The 20,400-nt window shown below is 37.0% G+C and overlaps 1 protein-coding gene across 1 annotated transcript in view; it reads left to right on the forward strand.

Moving 5' to 3' along the window:
• The window catches only part of LOC136857368 (transcriptional regulator ATRX), a 605,506-nt gene that overhangs the window by 575,480 nt on the left and 9,626 nt on the right, over positions 1-20,400 (forward strand). Inside the window, exons 33-34 of the mRNA XM_068225161.1 lie at positions 8,644-8,740; positions 16,687-16,795. Of these exons, the coding sequence (XP_068081262.1) occupies positions 8,644-8,740; positions 16,687-16,781 (192 nt within the window). The 3' untranslated portion in view covers positions 16,782-16,795. The remainder of the gene's footprint in view (positions 1-8,643; positions 8,741-16,686; positions 16,796-20,400) is intronic.

A 20,400-nucleotide genomic window follows, 5' to 3' on the forward strand; every position in this document is an offset into this window, starting at 1 on the left:
GGCTTGTTTACGTTCTTCCGACCATTTCGGTCTGCACTGTTTTTGCTTTGGTTGCTCTGATGTAACTTCCCACTTGTTGACTTTGTGTCTGAAGGTGTCTCTTTCTAAAATGTCTGTTGCACATATGTTTGCGTTTTTGAGGTCCTTTCAAAGTTCGTCCAGCCAAGGTGTTGAATTCTTAAGTGAGCTAACATAATTTAATATTCTTTTTGACAGTCGATTTTCTGGTAATCTTGTGAGGTGTCCAAAGAATTTCATTCGTCTTTTCTTAATGTCAATTTCAAGGTTTGAAACTTTTTCTGTTGTTTTGATTGATTGTAGCCTGTAACCATCTTGGGTATATCTTGCTCCTAGGATTTTCCTGATGATCTTCCTCTCTTGCTTTTTTATTTCTTCTAATTCTTGTTTACTGTTAAGTGATAATGTTTCACTTGCGTAAAGGACTGTTGGTTTTATGACTGTGTTGTAATGCCGAATTTTTGTCTGTCTTGACATGCATTGTTTGTTGTAGATGTCTTGAACTAACCCTAATGCCTTCTTGACTTTTTGGAGACGGTTTTGCTGTGAGATCTTCTCAAGGCCTGTCGGTTCGATGAATTCTCCGAGGTATTTAAAGTACGAGACCCGGTCGATTTTACCGTATTTTGTTCTCAGGCTCGTGATATCTGTCTTTGAACAGAAGAATTTAGTTTTCTCAAATGAAATATGTAGTCCCACTTTTTCTGCAGATTCCTTAAGTATCTCAAGCTGCTTGATGGCAGTCTCCTCATCCTCTGTTAAAATCACCAGATCGTCCGCAAATGCAAGTTATGGTACGTAGAGGTGGTTTTTGGGAAAGCCCAATCGGATGGGTTTCCAAGATTCACGTTTCTTGAGTTCCTTCTCCCATTCTTCCATAACCTTGTCTAGGACGACGTTGAACAGAATAGGAGAGAGTCCATCACCTTGTCTCACACCTGTTTGAATGTCGAAGGGTTCTGAAATTCCTCCCATAAATTTCACTTTAGATTTTGTGCCCGTTAGTGTTTGTCTTATGAGTTCTAGGGTTTTGGGATGTAGTCCTCTCTCTTCTAGAATTTGGAATAGTGAGGGTCTGTCTATCAAATCATATGCCTTTTTGAAATCTACAAATGTGCATACTGTAGGCTTTTATCTGAGGGCTCGTAGTTTAAGTATGGTTTTGAGGTTGAAAATTTGTTCTGGGCATGACCTGTTTGGTCTGAATCCTGCTTGAAATTCTGATAATTTGGGTTCTAATTGTTGTTGTGTTCTATGCAAGAGACAGGCTGATAGTATTTTGTATGTGACTGATACAAGAGAGATTCCTCTGTAATTGTTTACATCTAACTTGCTGCCTTTTTTATGTAGTGGATGGATTAGAGCAATCTTCCAGTCATCCGGGAGCTTTTCGGTTTCAAATTATTATAATTATGAACCACCTTTCCAATACATAAAATCCTTATATTTAGGATGAAACCATTTAATCACAAATTGGACATGTTTCACTCAACTTTGTGAGCATCATCAGCAATAGTTAACAAATCATTGGTGGGTCAGGGCCCTGATCCTGGTGTATATCACAAAAGAATGTCTAATATACATTGATAAAATATATAAATTTAACAATTTAAAAATAATCAGTAAGATTATTTATGTCTATTAAAACAATTTTAAAAAATCAGATTGTTTAAAATGTAAAACGGAATGGATGGCTTAAATGTTAAAAATAGTATATGGTAATTAGATGTTCTTAAAAATCGTTGTCCAACATATCTACGCTCGATTATATTAAGACAGTTTATGATAAAATCAGTTTTTCAAATCAGGGTGAGTTCTTATTATAGACTATGTTGCTGTTTTTAAGAATAAACATGATGAGAAACGCTAAAATCGCACATGATGGTTGAAAAACGAGTTCACTGGTGATAAAATGTCGTCTAGATCGGCGTAATTTAGCCTTTATGGGACTCCTTGCGTTGTAATTTCTGCCATTATTTTATGCAGTAATATGTTGAAATTGTTCTTCTAACGAAAAAATGCTGATCTATTATATCACTGGTGATAAAATGTCGTCTAGATCGGCGTAATTTAGCCTTTATGGGACTCCTTGCGTTGTAATTTCTGCCATTATTTTATGCAGTAATATATTGAAATTGTTCTTCTAACGGAAAAAATGCTGATCTATTATATGAAATTGATCGAATGTATCCCGTGTGTGAACTGGTCCCTTACCGTCAAACCTAAGTAAATAACCAAGGGACCAGTTCACACACGGGATACATTCGATCAATTTCATATAATAGATCAGCATTTTTTCCGTTAGAAGAACAATTTCAATATATTACTGCATAAAATAATGGCAGAAATTACAACGCAAGGAGTCCCATAAAGGCTAAATTACGCCGATCTAGACGACATTTTATCACCAGTGATATAATAGATCAGCATTTTTTCGTTAGAAGAACAATTTCAACATATTACTGCATAAAATAATGGCAGAAATTACAACGCAAGGAGTCCCATAAAGGCTAAATTACGCCGATCTAGACGACATTTTATCACCAGTGAACTCGTTTTTCAACCATCATGTGCGATTTTAGCGTTTCTCATCATGTTTATTCTTAAAAACAGCAACATAGTCTATAATAAGAACTCACCCTGATTTGAAAAACTGATTTTATCATAAACTGTCTTAATATAATCGAGCGTAGATATGTTGGACAACGATTTTTAAGAACATCTAATTACCATATACTATTTTTAACATTTAAGCCATCCATTCCGTTTTACATTTTAAACAATCTGATTTTTTTAAATTGTTTTAATAGACATAAATAATCTTATTGATTATTTTTAAATTGTTAAATTTATATATTTTATCAATGTATATTAGACATTCTTTTGTGATATACACCAGGATCAGGGCCCTGACCCACCAATGATTTGTTAACTATTGCTGATGATGCTCACAAAGTTGAGTGAAACATGTCCAATTTGTGATTAAATGGTTTCATCCTGAATATAAGGATTTTATGTATTGGAAAGGTGGTTCATAATTATAATAATTTGATACTCTGAACTCCAATACGATTGAAAAATGAGATTTATAACTTGTAAAGCTTTTCGGTTTGCCAAATGTTTTGGATTATTTGTGTAATTTCTGTGAGTGAATTTGGGCCTAAATTTTTCAGAAGTTCAGCTACAATTCAGTCTTCCCCTGATGCTTTGTTGTCTTTAAGTTTCTTGATATGTGAATAAATTTCTTCTTGAGTTGGTGGTGCCGAATTTTCCGGTATGATTTCTGGCTGTACTTTCGGGAATCTCTTTTTGGGTTCTGGACAATTTAAAAGCTGTGAAAAATATGTAGCTAATTCTTGGCAGTTTTCCTTATTTGTCAAGGCTAGTTTACCATCGTGCTTCCGAAAGCAAAGGTTCTGTGGGGAATATCCTTTAATTTGGTTCGCAAAGGTCTTGTAGAAATCGTGTGTGTTGTAATTTTTGAAGTTGTCTTCAATTGACTTCAGTTGGACATTGACGTATTTCCGTTTATTTTGTCTTAAAATCTTGGATACATGCTTGCGAACTTCGAAGAATTTCTTCTGTGTTTCTTCTGATTTGTTACAATTGTAGTTTTGAAATGCCTTTTTCCTTTCTTCTAGTGCGGTCTCACATTCTTGATTCCACCAAGGTCGTTTTGGTTTCTTGCGAAGAGGGATTAGGTCCTTCGCCGTTTCGATGATTTTAGTCTGGAAATTCTCCCAGCTCTCTGCAGGTCGTTTTTCCCATTCTTCTGAAATTTTGGAGTCCTTGATTTTGTGCAGATCAAATTTTGGAATCACCGATGTTTTCCTGTTGAATTTCCCTATGGGTGTGAATTTAATTTTGATTCTGCTTAAATAATGATCCGAATCGATGTTAGCACCTCTGCGCACTTGCACATCATGAATTTCCTTTTGGTAATCATATGATATTGCCACATGATCAATCTGAAATTCTCCTAAATGATGGATGGGTGATCGCCAAGTTTTTTGCTTTTTGGGATTCTTCCGGAGTGATGTTGACATAATTTTGAGGTTATTTTGTTGGCATAACTCAATGAGGCGTGTGCCATTTTTATTGGTGAATCTGTGGGCTGGATAGTCTCCCACTGTCCTCCTGTATTTGTATTCTCTGCCAAGCTGTGCATTGAAATCACCGAGTAGAATTTTCACATCATTTTTAGGGATTTTGGCCATTTCTGTTTCAAGTTCTTCCCAGAATCTTTCTGTTTTTTCAGGCTCCTTTTTATTGTCTCCATCTGTTGGTGCATGCACATTAATAAAGGTGTATTTTTTGTTTGTATGCCTGATTCTTAAGGTCATAAGCCTATTGTTGATGGGTTTCACCTCTATTACTGAATCCAAAGATTTTGTCTACACAGAAGGCCATTCCTAACAATACTGCTCCTTTACCAATTTTCTTGTTTGTTCCACTTTTGAAGATCCTATAATTATTGTAATCCATCGTTTCTGAATCAGTGAAGCGTGTTTCTTGTAGGGCCAGAATTTGGATTTTCTGCTTTGTAAGTTCTGTTGTGAGATTGTGCAGTTTTCCTGTTTGAATCAGTGTCTGAATGTTGAATGTGCCAATGAAAGTGTGAGTCTTTCGTGGAAGTTTATCAGAGCACTCCGACTTGCTCTCTCGTATTCGCCCAAGCTCCCCAGAATCCGAATGCTTGGTTGCCACTTTAGAGTGGGTGGATTGTCCACCTGGGGTAATTTTGTCTTTACTTGTACGAGTCATGTCTGCTTGTAAGCAATCTTCTAGCTTTCGCTAGTGGTGTAGAACCAGGGATTGTTAGTTCCTGGAGCATATTTACAGCCGCACCTCTGGTGATCAGACGCTGACCACTTGCCGCTTGCTACAAGTCAGACGCGAAGTGGATTTGATTCGGTTCTTCCGCCCTTTCTGCCATTGGGATATGTCCTCTTCTGCCGTCGAGGCCGTTGACCCTTTCTCTGTTTACCTCAGTTGATCCGCGGGTGCTTATTTGGCTAAGCCTTATTCACACCTGTCCTGCATATCTACAGGAGCTTCCCCTATCAGCCATATGGGACACGCCGTGTCGGGGTTGAGGCCCCCCACCCCAGTGTCTTACGCAGGGTTATGCCTAGCTCCTACTCATTTCAGAACCAGACCCCCACGTAAGCTGACGTATTATTATTATTATTATTATTATTATTATTATTATTATTATTATTATTATTCCCTTATTTAGAATAATATTGGTACATACGTCTTCGATAATGAGTGAACACCAAAAGGCATAACCACCTCAATTTTCTATACTTTTATTAGAACATAAGGCATTGCGAATTAGATCCACTAATTATTTTAATCTCATAATCATTTTTCATCAGCATTTATTTTAAACTCTAGTCAGTGGATACATTTTAATATTTTAATTATCATCTCATGTCCTCCATTTCGTACCATTAGGGGCCGATGACCTTAGATGTTAGGCCCCTTTAAAAACAAGCATCATCATCAAAAGGCATAACATTCTATAAGCCTCCGTGAATTAACAATGCATATCCACAATCCTCTGCTTGCAGCTAGCTCAGTGGCCTTGTTTAGTTTCACACTTCATGTTGTCTCGAAAGACCTGCAGCACCACACGCTAGTAGTAGTAGTAGTAGTAGTAGTAGTAGTAGTAGTAGTAGTAGTAGTAGTAGTAGTAGTCCTGCCTTCAGAGAATTCGTGACATCACTTTGTCTGTTCATAGTGTTCCCATTGGCACCAGCAATTTGCCAGTGAATTTCCGTTGGGTGCTCAATTTTTGCAATTAAAAAAAGTCTGTAACAGAGCGCATCTCACATTTGGTGGGATTCTGGTTCGGGGCAGCTATTTTCTTAACACGTTTTACTGAAACAAGACTTGGTGCACCTTTGCTGCATGAACCAGAGGGTAAACCGGAAGGACTATGCAACACCCCCTAACAATGATAATGAATGACGTGCATCATAGGGAAGTGTGCACACAAGACCAATATAAACAAGGAGCAAATGAAACCAAAACAGAAAATAACACATCAAAAAATACAAGGGAGCAAGGAAGAGTGCTGGAACCTACCCATAAAAAAAAAGGATAGAGGAGGGGATCCTAGGAACCACGAAGCAATTCAGTCTCAAACGACACCAAAATTATCAAAATGGAAATAATATTATTATTATTTAAATAATAGATACATTAAAATTAGATTTTAAAAATCAATGTTTGGTAAATACTGAATACTGACGTAAAATTTGCAATGAACAGAAAAATAAGTAGCATAATTAATTTTTAGTAAATAATGTAAGTTGTAAATAACATATTCTTATAGTAAAAGGTACCATTTTAATGAATAATAAAAGTTCTGGTGCACCACCCTACTCATAACATAACAAATAATTAGACTACAGATATGTTAAATAATATATAAAATTTAAATGAAAAAAAAAACGGTTGGATGACCAATTGAGGGCTTTTGACAGCACCCCAGTGGAAGCTAAAATCCCACCAAACCACCCATTAATGAAGGACAACCGACATATCACCATTAACACAGAACACAACAAATACAAACCATAATGTCCCCACAACAGGGTCACCCAGAATCAGAAATACAGCCCAAATGAATTTTAAAAATTTAAATTCCCAAAATTCATGTTAAACAAGGGTAAAAATTAAATACCGGAACATAATAAAAAGGAACGAGCCAGTTCACATCGCATCACCGAGACGGAAAAATAAACACGCAGTTTCAGAAAGAAACAATTCATAATAGCATTCATGGAGCAATCCGCAAGATGCTCTTATCGCGCCCGCGACAATTCACAATATCCCCAATAATAATAAGTTACATAACAGTCAGGCACGAAGAGATAAACAACAATAAACAGAAAAGATAAGATAAGAAGCAGGCTCCATATCTTTCACACTAGGGTTGTCCAAGACCTCGATTAAATGAACACATTACAGTGGCATTGTTTACCAACCGTTAACATAAATGTGGGTTTACTAAAAAATTAGAACAAGGATCGGATTAAACGCCCGCAATAGGAATGAAAATAAACTAACCAAACCCAAATAAAATATTCCCTAAGAGATAAAACAATTTACACTTTTACCAGAAGAATAATAATAATAATAATGAAATTTTTAAAAAGTTTTTGAGGCTAGTGCAAGCGTAGTGTTAGTTCGAACACGGGCAATGAAATGCCTAAACACACTGAAAGATGTACGAATAATTTAGATGAGAATCATAACAAAATCACACACCGTTACGTGTACCAAACACACAGCACAACAGCAAAAATTTTAAAATTTCCAAAATAGGAACGGCACACGCATCAACAAAGGCCATAATCACTCGCAAAAATACAGAAAACAAAAACCCAAGGGAAAATCAACTTTCAATAAAGGCAGAGGAGAATTTTGAAATTACCTAGGCAATAATGGCCTACTTCGTTACGCACAGAACACACTTGACGCATGACACCTTACCACAAAACTAAGGTATATTATTAAGTCACAATGGACACACGCACGAGCATATAACAAACTTACACAAGGAAATTATTAAGGCGTACTTACATTAATCCATATATGCCTAGGTAAGGCAACCGTGTGCTGAACTATAACTACAACTCACCAGTAAGAAATAAAATTTACATATTCACATCATTACAACTACAGTAAAACAGAAAAGGATTTAAAGAAAACTTATTCCCTGTTGGGATACTTCTAGGCCGTCACCCTATACCCGAGGGTAAATTCATTGTATTGGCAGCGGCAACGAACTCCATTGATGCACTTAACGTCCGCCTTCAAAGTGATTCAAGCGCAGACAGAGACACTACATAATCCGCTGCCAGAAGCGACACAGTCTAGTCTCGGAACTCGCCCTGGCGGGCACCGCCAAAACACACACTGTAGTAGCTATGTACTCTCATACATGGCGTAAGAGTCCGTGTAGCCGTCCACAATGTGATTATACCCTAAGAGGTAATAACACACAGAATAACTATGTGACGAAAAGTCCTCTTCGCCACATATAGACAGAGTAGATGACCAGTAGGCTAACTGTTCAGAGCGCTCCTGCACTAAATTATCAGAGTCCACCAGATACAAGGTTTAGTCATCCAGTACTTCAAATAGAGTAGAATTCCATTCTCATATAATCGTGGTAACATCACAGCTCCGTACAGTCACTAGGCCGCGAATACAAGGTCCATAGCAGAATGCAATAATTCACCAAAGTGCCGATAAAAGACACAATTTAAATATATGTCGCGTAGACAGTTGATTGTCCAAATTATACCACATAACAAGCGTATTTTGTTAAATAACGGTTTCAACTGTATTCAAAGAGCCAATGTGGCCATGAATGACCCATCTATGGTCTACAAAATGTAATCAAAACAATTTGCAATGAAGGTTGTCTGGACTGCTTGTGCCTTCTTAACAGTTTTCTTCCTTGCCCATATTCTCTATCATTATTTGGCTTCATTGTTTACTTCTTCTGATGTATTTGGTCTCAATCCTTTCTTAAATTTGATATCCATAATATCAGTTGTCTATGAATTACTTTTATGTACCTCATCTGGAGCTTCTTTGTTACAGATAACAGATTCAGCAAACTTGAGGCATAATCCCTTTGCTACACCACCGCCAGCACATGCAAGTTCTCAGAGCCAGCCGCAAGTGAGAGTCTTAAAACGTAAGTAACACATAATCAAATATTTTAATGATCTTTTCAGAAATTCAGAGAATGTCCCCTGCCATCTTTCATAAGGTTTGCAGTTTTTTAACTTCATGTTCAAGATGTACCATGTGAAAATTATGTGGATTTTTTTCTTTTCCTTTTTATAAAAAATCTGCTTTCTTGTGATTGTGTGAGGTTATATTCGTTGTACGAGTTATTTCCTAAAATTATGGGGATAAAGCACATGGAGTTCTTTCCAGATTGATATGGAATTCAGCCAGTATTGGCTCGCGTCTGCTTCACTACAAGACAGTGGCAGTGCCTCAGTGCCCTGTGTACATAATGTATGAGGCTTGTTACTGCGAGCGTAGTTGGTAGAAGTCTCAATGAAATTCAAGGAGGTCCAGATCTTGCAGTAGCGGGTTACTTTTCCCCGACTCACAACTCATCTTGCTTCTTTACCCGCACACAAGCAAGCTGAATATCCCGTAGAAGCAGCATGTGTTTCTTTAACACTTCCTAAAGTGATACTGTTAGTCGGAGATATAAATTGTAGCATATGTTGTTATTACGAATAAAACACTGACTGTTGCACAACCCACACGCACAGTACTTGACAGTGTATAACAACACCTCAATAATTAGTGAATACAGTATTTACTAAAGTCTCTTGTCTTCACAGTAGTTCTCAGGCTGGATGGTATTTACTTGGAACAGGCGATCCCTCAGTAATCTTGATTGACAGGTCTCGCCTTTCATTGAGCTTCACACTCCACCTGGCCATTCCCTGTAGTTGGCTGTCACAGCAAACGACTGCCGTTCACTTGCCTCAACTCCAGGCAAGGCCAATAACTTGCACGATTAACTTACGTGACTGCTCCACATGGTGAACTACTCAACACATTTCACTGGGCTAACACATCTCAATACCGACCACTGAACAGCAACAATTCTTAGCTCAAACACTTCTCTAACACTCCACCACAGTGGCCTAGGCAGGAAGCGGGGGGGGGCCTCGCCCAACTGAAGCACCCTCCATTCTTATAGATATATTTTCAAATTTTAATCATATTTAAAGCTTGAAGAAACAATCTCTGTCGTTTCTACCTAAAATGACTTCACTGAAGTGTATATTAACAATCTCTGTGGCTACGCTATCTTAATTTGAAATGGAACTTAACTGAAATTAAATCCATATCATATACAAAATGTTTCAGAAATACATAGCATAATTTCAGGGTTGGATTCCTCATATACAGAGAAGAAAAAAGTATATATGAACATGGTTCTAGAAATGCGTACTCCTTGGCTGCCATGATCACCTGATCTAAACCCTTTTGACTTCTTTGTGTGGGTTTAGCTCTTTCCCACGGGTTGTTTAGTAAAGCATACTGGAGTCTTACATTGTCTCCTGCGGCTTGTGTAGTAGAGCGTGCTCGACTTTCAAACTGATTTCCTCTGCCGTCTGTCTTTTAACCATATAACTTCTTGGAACCATTGAATTCCCTACACTTCCTAGGTACAACTGACATGCACGGAATGCTAAAATAAAGTGTTTTCTTATTTAGAACGGACAGCTGACTGAAACACATTGTAGCAACGTGGCTGCACGTAACCACTTGAGTCAAAAGGATTTGTTACAAATTAGATTAATATGTTGATGAATGTAATGGTAGTGATTTGAAGTTATAGGTATTATAATAATAAAAATGGTATGGGAAGCAGTTGTAACAGAAGATGAACTTGAGAGAAATCGAAATACAGTATATTGTGCAGGACAGTAAATCCTTATTCAGGTACTGTCCCCTTTTAAAATACGGTAGAAGTCCACTATAGCGAGTACAGCATATAGGGGAGCCTCTCCCAGTACCGGCCATTTCCCAGTACCGGCCGCCACTTGTTTTTCCGAAACGCAGCTAGATGGCAGATGTTTACTGTGTCTGGTACTTAGATACAATGACAAAGGGATGCCCTACAGAATCCCTCGCGTGTGTGTTCATTTGCTTGAGAGCTGTTGTGATGAGAAGTTGTCATTGTGTTTTCGGTCTGTACTTGCTAAACTTTCGGTCTTTGTGCACCAATCTCTGGTGAGTTGATCTCTTTTTATTAATATTTATTTTATTTGTAGTTAGATAAGGTATAGATAGTAATCGTAACAGCGTTATTGGTAGACTTGTGATTAAATTAAAAATATATGTATGTTGCCGTGTATATTGCCCAGTACCGGCCACGTGTCATTTCCCCAGTACCGGCCATAAAATTAATTTATCATATAATTACAATATCAGATTTTCTTGCTTTCCAGAACTATTTTATCGATAATGGAAGGCAAATCTAAAAGGAAATGGTTGCCGGAAAACATGAACGAGGCAATTCAGATGGTTATGGACGGAAAATTAAGCATCAGGGAAGCTTCAACGCAGTGTTCTGTTCCAAGAAACACATTGGGAGGTAAAGTAAGAGTAATAAGAACTGGTGGCGAAGTGACTGTGTCTCCACAGATGGGAAGAAGAATTGATGCTCAGAAAGAAGATCTTCCTGCAGAAGCAACTTCTTCTTCCAGAGTTGAAATGCCTTCTACATCACAAGAATTTCTGAAGATTGTAGAAGAAATATCCCCACAATCAGATTTGACAGAAAGGAAAATTACCATAAGAAAGAGGAGAAGTGAAAAGAGTGAAATTCTAACATCCACTCCCTATAAGAAAATGTTGGAAGAAAAAGACCAGAGAATGAAAGAAAAATGGGAGAAAGCTGATGAAAGAAAGGAAATAAGAGATACAAAAGTGTTTTCAAAAGTTAAAAAAAACAGTAGAGCTCCGAAGAGACTTAACTTCGAGTCCGAGAGAAAGCATAATGGCACAGGGCAATCAGGCGATCGAGAAACAGAATGCATCATTTGCCTGGAAACAACGAAGCTTGGGTTCAGTGTGTTTCTTGTCAGGGTTGGGCACATCTTCAATGTGCAGATCAAGAGAACTTTGACTTTTACAAATGTGATCATTGCATTTAGAACATTTTTTGTGTATTCCACTGAAGTTTTTAAATATCTTGTTTGAACTTTTCTAACTTTGATATGCAGGATTATTTATTTATCGTGTAAAAATTTGACTTTTACAAATGTGACCATTGCATTTAGAAAATTTGTTTGTGTGTTCCACTGAAGTTTTTTAATATCTTGATTGGACTTTTCTATCTTTGATATATAGGGATTATTTATCGTGTAAAATTTGCTTCATGCATTTTTATTGTTAATTAAAGTTTTGTAATGTCTCACTGAAGTTTAAATGTGTATTTGTAAAGTATCACTTCATCATTTTTAAATAATAAGAGAAAGTGTCTGGCTGGCCGGTACTGGGAAACATTTTTTGTAATGTGAGGTTTTGTAAGAATTATATCTATTGTTGTAATGGACATGCACACTCATTTTCTTCATGTCTACTCAAGGCAATTGTAACAATACTGTATCAGGCCTCTTTTAACTTGATCAGATTTATTGCTGACCATTCTATTTTTAAACAATGAAGGAAAATTATTAGGTGGCCGGTACTGGGAGAGGTTCCCCTAGCGTGAACTCCATTATAACAACAACTTTTTTCTGTCCCTTGGAAATACCTATATTAAACTGTGTATTATCCTTTAGTTACAGCGAGAACCCTATCACTTATGCATTCGTTATTACGAGCGATTAAGCGTGTGTAATTTTTTCCATTATCAACATTTATGCACTCCACAGTTATATTGAATGTGATCGATCATCTTCGGTATAGATTTTTCACTATGTACACTAGCGAGCTGTCTCGTCGATATTTGTACTCGAAAGCGATATCGGAGTCGATTAGTAATACTCATCGACTGGTGTTCTGTAAGCACAATTCGAAATGAACGATAACATGTTTTCGTAATAAATATGTAAATAACGTGGCTGATAGCAGTAGTTGACTCTTTAGAAATAAAGGCTGAAGTAAACGATCGCTTAATTTTAAAACGGTGTACTGAAATTCAGCAAGAATGTGATACACCTCAAGATATGGCGCAGAGTGGATAGCTGATTTCAGTGGTTAGTTTATTTGGTATAACCTCATTAGGCGTTTCTGTAAGGGACAAGGAAAGTAATGTGTTAGGCGAGAAAACTTACTGTTGAATAAACAAATATAAACCATCCAACACGACTATATAAACACTTGATACTTCTTTTATCCAACATGCATGCATTTGACATGTATGTACGGGTAAACATTTGTAGTGAGACCCCGTAAAAGTATCAGCCCATTATTACGCGTCACAATCTTCGAGCATTAATTATTTAGAGGTTAAACTCGGCCATGTGCAAGAGAAATGACCGTGACCGTCATCTTGAATGCGACAACACTTCGATCGACTCGAGCCAAAACTCGATGGTGCGAGTTTCAACATATGTGCCACGTTGAAAGATGCGGATGCCTGCCCACTTCATGGATTTGTCTTCATTAATAAACTCTTTCACGACTTTTTCAGTATCTATAATGGGGCTACCACAAGACTGCACTGCGCTAGTCAGCTTCACACGATTATGTTCCTAATCCTTACGTAGTCTATCGCGCAACAAATATTTGCTATCCTTCACTGCATCCATCACCATAGAATACATTTGTAACTTCTGAATGGAATGGTAAATACCAGCACAAACAGGCTTACTGGGTTATTCAGCAATATCAATGAAAACTGGAGAGCAAAACTGAAATTTCCTGAGGCTAATGGCTAGCTTCCCAAAGCTATAATTTACTCTCTAAAGTTCCAGAATTCAAGGCCATTTCCCTGTTTTCGTGTAACTTTTCCTGACCTGCCTCCTGTGGTAAGGGCTCTAATCTGTGTTGGAAATCGCATTCCTTTCACAAGGGATGATAAGGAACAATTTCAGGGCTGGGAAAAATGTGATCGTACTGAGCGGTAATAATGAAATTTTGTGACGCGATAAATGAGATATATTAAATAGATTTATAATACGACGTGAATCGGGACTTTGAATTTATGATGTGTAAAGCAAGAAATCGTCTTAATGAGGAACGCACACTACAAGGTTACACTGTGTTTTCTCGTGTCTGGTTAAATTTCGGAAAGGCTATTCCCGAGTAATTTATAGCGAAAAGATTATCATTACTGGTGCTTGAAATATGTTTTCATGATACATACAAGGTTAAGTCAGGTTAGGTGACGCTGTTTGAATAAGAAAACTGAAAAAATTGCCACACAAGCCACTGGAGTGATACTACTCCAGTTCTTCAGTATGAAATTAAACACCCACGTACACATCTTGGAATTAGAAAAATAACTTATGAGTAAGCCATAGTATGGAAATGTGCGAAAACGCAAGTTTTGAACAAACGGATTGCCGTTACATACCGATTGTAATGTTTGTGGGGTTTTACCCGACTTTTATGAAAAATAATACCAATATAATTGGTCCGTTATTGGACATTATAAATTTTCCAGCTAACTCATTCATGGTTGCCAGCGTTTTGCCCCAGCCTCGTACATTGTTCTTATGGGGCACTGAAGCACTCCTGTTGTCTTGCAGTACAGCAGACGCGAGCTAATACTGCTTGAATCCCATATCAATCTGGAAAGAATTCCATGTGCTAAATGCTAGTTTTTAATAAAGTCTTTATCCCCATAGGGAACACCTATACCACCTGATGGCCGGGCAAGCATCAATTTTCGAAAATGAGAGAAAGTCCCTCATAGAGCATTGGCACTGCCAGTAGCTCCAAGTAGCCTATGCAGTGGCCTCCATGGTATGCACTAGCCATGCGTTTTGGTAGGTGTGCTATTTACCAACTGATGAGCCCAATTAGCACACGGGCAAAACGCTGGCAACCATGAATGAGTTAGCTGGAAACTTTTATAATGTCCAATAACAGACCAATTATACTGCTATTATAAATTTATTTACTCTTTTGGGTCAAATGTTTCAGGTTCCCTATGGGAACCAACACCTATCTCATTTTATGAAAAATTCGGATATAACGACAATCTGCTATAACGAGTAAACTTTTTGCCGTTATGAATTCTCGCTATAACAGACTTCTACTATATTAGACCTACTTGGACAAAAAATAATTATCATTTTTAATCCTCCAATTAATTCTGTTTCGGACTGTGGGCCTCTACGTAATTACATAATATTCCAATAATGTCATTTATCTTCCAATCCCATTCAGTGAAAAGTAGTTTATAATTTGTATGTCCAAGGAGCAATATTATTTGCTATCTAAATATCTTCATCCGACAGATCTTGAAAATGAAATAAATTGGGAGATTCAGACTAAAGGCCTGCGTTCTCTGCATTACCAAGAAAATAAGAGCCCCATCGAGTCAAGCAATTCAGACTGACTTCATTAACTTGCACCATGTTGGATGCTTCTTGATGTATCATTCCGAACTGGGAGGTTCCTGCATGTAATTAGGTGATAAATAGGTATAGTGTATTCTCCCTTGTTACAAAATTTGAAATCATTATCTTTGGTTTTATAAAATAAATTATTTAGTGCAGGTACTCCACAACTATACCTAACAAGCAAATTATTACTCTAGGTTTCATCAGACAGGGAGGCAAAGATAGTCCGGGGAAAGGGTTAGGCGAAGTCTTTGGTGTATGCGACTGTTGTTGAGGATGGTGCAGCACTTCATGGCAAACAGTACGTACAATACCAAACACATTAGAGTGTGTTCGTAACTCCATGTGACATTGAGTATAAGCCTGTAGTATGGCAGGAGACAGGCATTTTGAGCACCTCTTGTAAAGTAATGACCGGAGTACAGCAGTACGAGCAAGATAGCTCACAACACATGAGGTTCTAGTCCACAACAGAGTCTGGTATCTTGTAAAGTACACTTACCTGGATCCATGTTTATATAGACTTTTTCCTTCTCTATATTTGAAGAATCCAGCCCTGAAATTATGCTGTGTATTTTGGAAACCTGCTATATATTGCACTGTACAAATCAATATGTATGTTGAGTATTCAGCCCGGAGGCTGGCTTGATCTTCCACAGCTCCACCAATAGCTGTCACAGATAGACTAGGCGACACTGAAGAGGCATACTAGGGAAATGAGTGATGTGGTTTCCCATTGCTTTCCTCACCGAGCCAGAAGTTGCTGTTACATATCAGTCTGCCAAGCCCATTGAAATGCATGCACCAGCCCACCCGATGAACGATATTTTCACACTATTCATAACAGGGACTGGCTGCATGAGGAATGGTATTACTAGCTTCACTCATACCTCGGTCACTTTCATATTGTCAAAGCCGAGGGAGACTGAAACAGGTCAATGAAAGTAACAAATTTATTCTAGCCCGTACCAGAAGACTGTAAACAATGTATTTTGCCAGCAAAGGCAAACAAATATATATGATTAAAAATAATTACATGCTAATGAGATTAAAACACAGAATAAGGTCAATCAAGTATGGATCAAGAATGAAATTTTCTTTTGTTAAAAAATTCCAAACTTACTGATAACCATCTACTGATATGCTTATATATATAATACACAAAAAAAATCATGTAATAATAATTCTAAGCTTATAAAAATACTTACTTGAAGTGGATGTTCATTTTTGCTCCACATTCAGCGATAGCAATTTTCAAACTGTTTTAATCTCATTAGTATATATATTGCAAGGACATCATATGTTTTGGAACCAATTTATAAGACAAACATTTTTAAGGAAAACTATGTTTGTTGTATTGTTTTATTCATTGATGTTGTAATTATATAAAATCTCTGTCAGTCTCTCACCTTTCTAATGATAAAAGTGGTTGATGATTCCTGAGACCATCCTCCATAAACAAACAAACTTTCTCTCATGTGTATTAGTGTAGATTAATGAATAGTGCCTTCCTGCACTTCATCCTCATTCTGCCCCTAATAATAACTCATAATTAATATGTTGAATGTTTCTCTCTGATTTGTAGCTGGGAACCACATACCATTGGATCCCTTGGCTAATGCTAATGAAAAGATGTCAACGGGCAAGCCTGTAGTGCTGGACACCATAGATGTAGAATGAAGATTGGTATAGTGGTGAGTTTTCATTTAACACCACAAGGATGTTTGGTAGGACAAATGTGAAACTTTAATGTGCTTTAAGTGTGGTTTTACAAATCTTAAATATATTGGAGTATATTACATTGATACATTTTATCCCTAGAGTGGTCACATGCATTTTGCAGATTTTAGTGGTCGCAACAGGTCTCTATTATTTTTGTGGTATTATTTAATTTACTTGAATATATTGGACATGATTATAACTTATTTTCTACCACTTTCTTCAGAATGACAGTATTTTTAAAACTATGCAGAAATAATTAACTGTTTCCCTAAACGCGTAAAGAGACAAAAAAAAAATACTTAAAACACTTCTTTCTAGGTTATTACAAATGATAGAAGCAATTTCACCAATTTAATGTGGCTATATTATTTGACATGCTATCACAAAACTTCACAATATAAAAAGCTATGATTCTAACTTTCTATACACACACATGTGCACATGCGCGTGCACTCTCTCTCTCTCTCTCTCTCTCTCTTTTTTTTTTTCCACACACACATCACTAAGCAGTTATTTATTTACCAATTAAATAACCAACAGAAATAAGCTTGTTTTGTATGGTTTCCCATTTTCACACCAGGCAAATGTACCTTATTTAAGGCCACGGCCGCTTCCTTCCCACTCCTAGCCCTTTCCTTATCAGTGGTCCATGGAAACGTGATAAGAAGATGACTGTACAACATAATTAATTTAGAATATGTAAAGCAACTTGTAATAATAAGTAATTAAATCATTCCAGTTTATACAGCTGTATTATTATTATTATTATTATTATTATTATTATTATTATTATTATTATTATTATTATTATTATTATTATTATTATTATTATCATCTTAAATTACACCAGAATATAAAATTTAAGAAAAGTAACTTCTGGACCTGGGTTCACGGGTTAAAAGATCTTCTGGAAACAGTGAGAAGTGGTCCAAAGAGTGAAGAAAAAATAATGTATTCTCCATCAAGATCAATCACAATCAATCATTCACCACTGATCTGCATTTAGGCCAGTTGGTCAGGTGGCAGATTTCCTATCTGTTGTTTACCTAGTCTTTTCTTAAATAATTACCGGGCAAGTTGGCTGTGCGGTTAGGGGTGTGCAGTTGTGAGCTTGCATCTGGAAAATAGAGGGTTCAAAACCCACTGTTGGAAGCGCTGAAGATGGTTTTCCATGGTTTCCCATTTTCACACCAGGCTGTTCATTAATTAAGGCCATGGTAGATTCCTTCCCACTCCTAGGCCGTTCCTATCCCATCGTCGCCATAAGGTCCATCTGTGTCGATGGGACGTAGAGCAAATTGTAAATAAAAAAAACTTATGTGATTGCAAGGAATTTCAAAATTTATTGAACATCTCCCTTGGAAAATTATTCCAATACCTCTTCCTATAAATGAATATTTGCCCCCATTAATCGTCTTGAATTGCAACTACCGTAGTCATTTGAGTATTAGACCCCTTTTTTTTTCCACTTTTACAGGCAAAAGAAGTAAAGGGGAGTCCAATATGCAATAACCTCAAATTTCGTGCAGCGAACACATGACTTCTAGGCTATAAAGAGCTATAAATTGTGCATATAAACATGATGTTATCTAACGGCAAGAAGGTTTGGCTATGAGATCGCCGGCCTTGGGTATCTTAGCGGAAATTTACTTAGAATTGAAGGGCTTAGTGGAAAAGGGGGTATCCCTCCTTTTGGTGAAAATTGAGTTAAGTGCATATTATGTGAGCTGGGTCCATCTGGCATCTGTTTATTGAACTATCAGAGTGCAGGATTGCTCCATATCAGTACTAAAAAGGAAAAGATAACAGGCCTCACAGAGCAGTCTCACACTTCTGAGTGGAATAAGGAGGTATCCCACATCTCTCTGATACCTGGGTTCCGACTGGCTACTTGATTACCTAACCAACCAATGGGAGAGCAGGCTGCAAACCTGGGCTTATAATCAAAATGGCTGATACACAAAGTAGTAGTTTGTTTATAAATGAAGAAAATATAGAAATTAAAAGCAAAAAGAGGAAGAGAAATCCAGAAAAATGGAAGATAATAGCAGGAAGAAGGCACGTAACAGTGGAGAAGAATATATTGCACGCAGAGGTCAGGTTATACCTGCTAAAGTGTATACCAGTATCCAGTGCTGTAAAACAGAATGGTGTGGCTACAAGGATATTGCAGAAGACAGGAAGAAATAACTTTTTAATGCTTTTTATAAATTAGGAGATCGCAATATCCAAAATGCCTATCTTTTTGGCCTAGTTAAACGTGTTCCTTGTAAAAGATAGTACCCTAAGGAGAGATTAAATGTTGAAGCGTCAAGAAGACATACCAGCTTTGAATATTATATTAAAACAACAAATAACTTAGAGATCAGGTTGTGTAAAAATGCATTTATGTCAGTGCATGGAATCTCAAAATAGCGATTGGATTATTTAAAAGGTACGGAGTACTTTTATTGTTTTAAAGTAGTTATAGCTTTCGTAATATTCCTGATTAAGTTTAAGTTAATGCAAAGGTTATCACCACTACTTTTATACACATAATATTACTCCGGTATACAGTAGTACAAAGCTCAGTTTTGAAGTATGATTAAATATACTTATACATTGTAATTAAACTTATTAACAGAATATAGTCATTGTAAATATTAAGACAGGTTATGTTTTATTACAGATGTTCCTCAAAATACGAATGGCGAGTCATCATGTTTACAGACTCCGAAACTGGATAGATGAGGGAAGCATCACAACAGGCCTCATAAGTGCAAAGATGATGATGTAGAGTTTGCAAAGAAGCACATTGGATTGTTCCCTAGATACAGATCTCATTATTCGCTTTCACAGAATATAAATAGGCAGTATATCCTCATTGTCGGTTCACTCGAGGAAATGTACTGAGTGTATGTCATAATGGAGCAGTTCCTTTAAAACGTCATAAATACAGATTCATTTTCAATCACTATTTCAACGTAGGCTTCAAACTTCCACGAACTGACACATGTAAAGTATGTGACAAAGCTGCAAATATCCCGCTTGAAGATATGGCATTAAATCACCGTCTGCATCTAAAGAAGGCTGACAAGGGCTACGAAAGTCTATCTGAAGCAAAGAAAATGTCTCTTGATCCTGCGTGTGACACTTTGGTTATTACAATGGATTTACAACAAGCATTACTCACACTAATGATTTCAACCAAAGTTGTGTTTTATTTAAGACAGTTATGGACCTACAAATTTGGTGTTCACGTTTATAACATAAGTGATGCATTTGTGTGTGTTTGGCCAGAGTGTATGGCAGGACGGGGAGCGGATGAAATAGGTAGTTGTTTGCTTCAAGTTATTCCCAAAATTAGAGGAAACATGAAGCACCTTATTGTTTATAGTGATTCTTGTGTGGGACAAAATAAGAACTTTCCCATTATGTGTGTGTGGATCAACGTGATTGAAATGGGCTGGTTTGAGAGCATAGAACATAGATTTTTGGTGCCTGGCCATACATATTTGCCTTGTGATGCAGATTTTGGCATTATTGAAAAGTTAAAGAGACGTACGCAGTACGTTTACACCCCTCAAGAATGGGCGAA

Source organism: Anabrus simplex, chromosome 1 (assembly GCF_040414725.1).
Source record: "Anabrus simplex isolate iqAnaSimp1 chromosome 1, ASM4041472v1, whole genome shotgun sequence".
Lineage (NCBI taxonomy): Eukaryota > Metazoa > Arthropoda > Insecta > Orthoptera > Tettigoniidae > Anabrus > Anabrus simplex.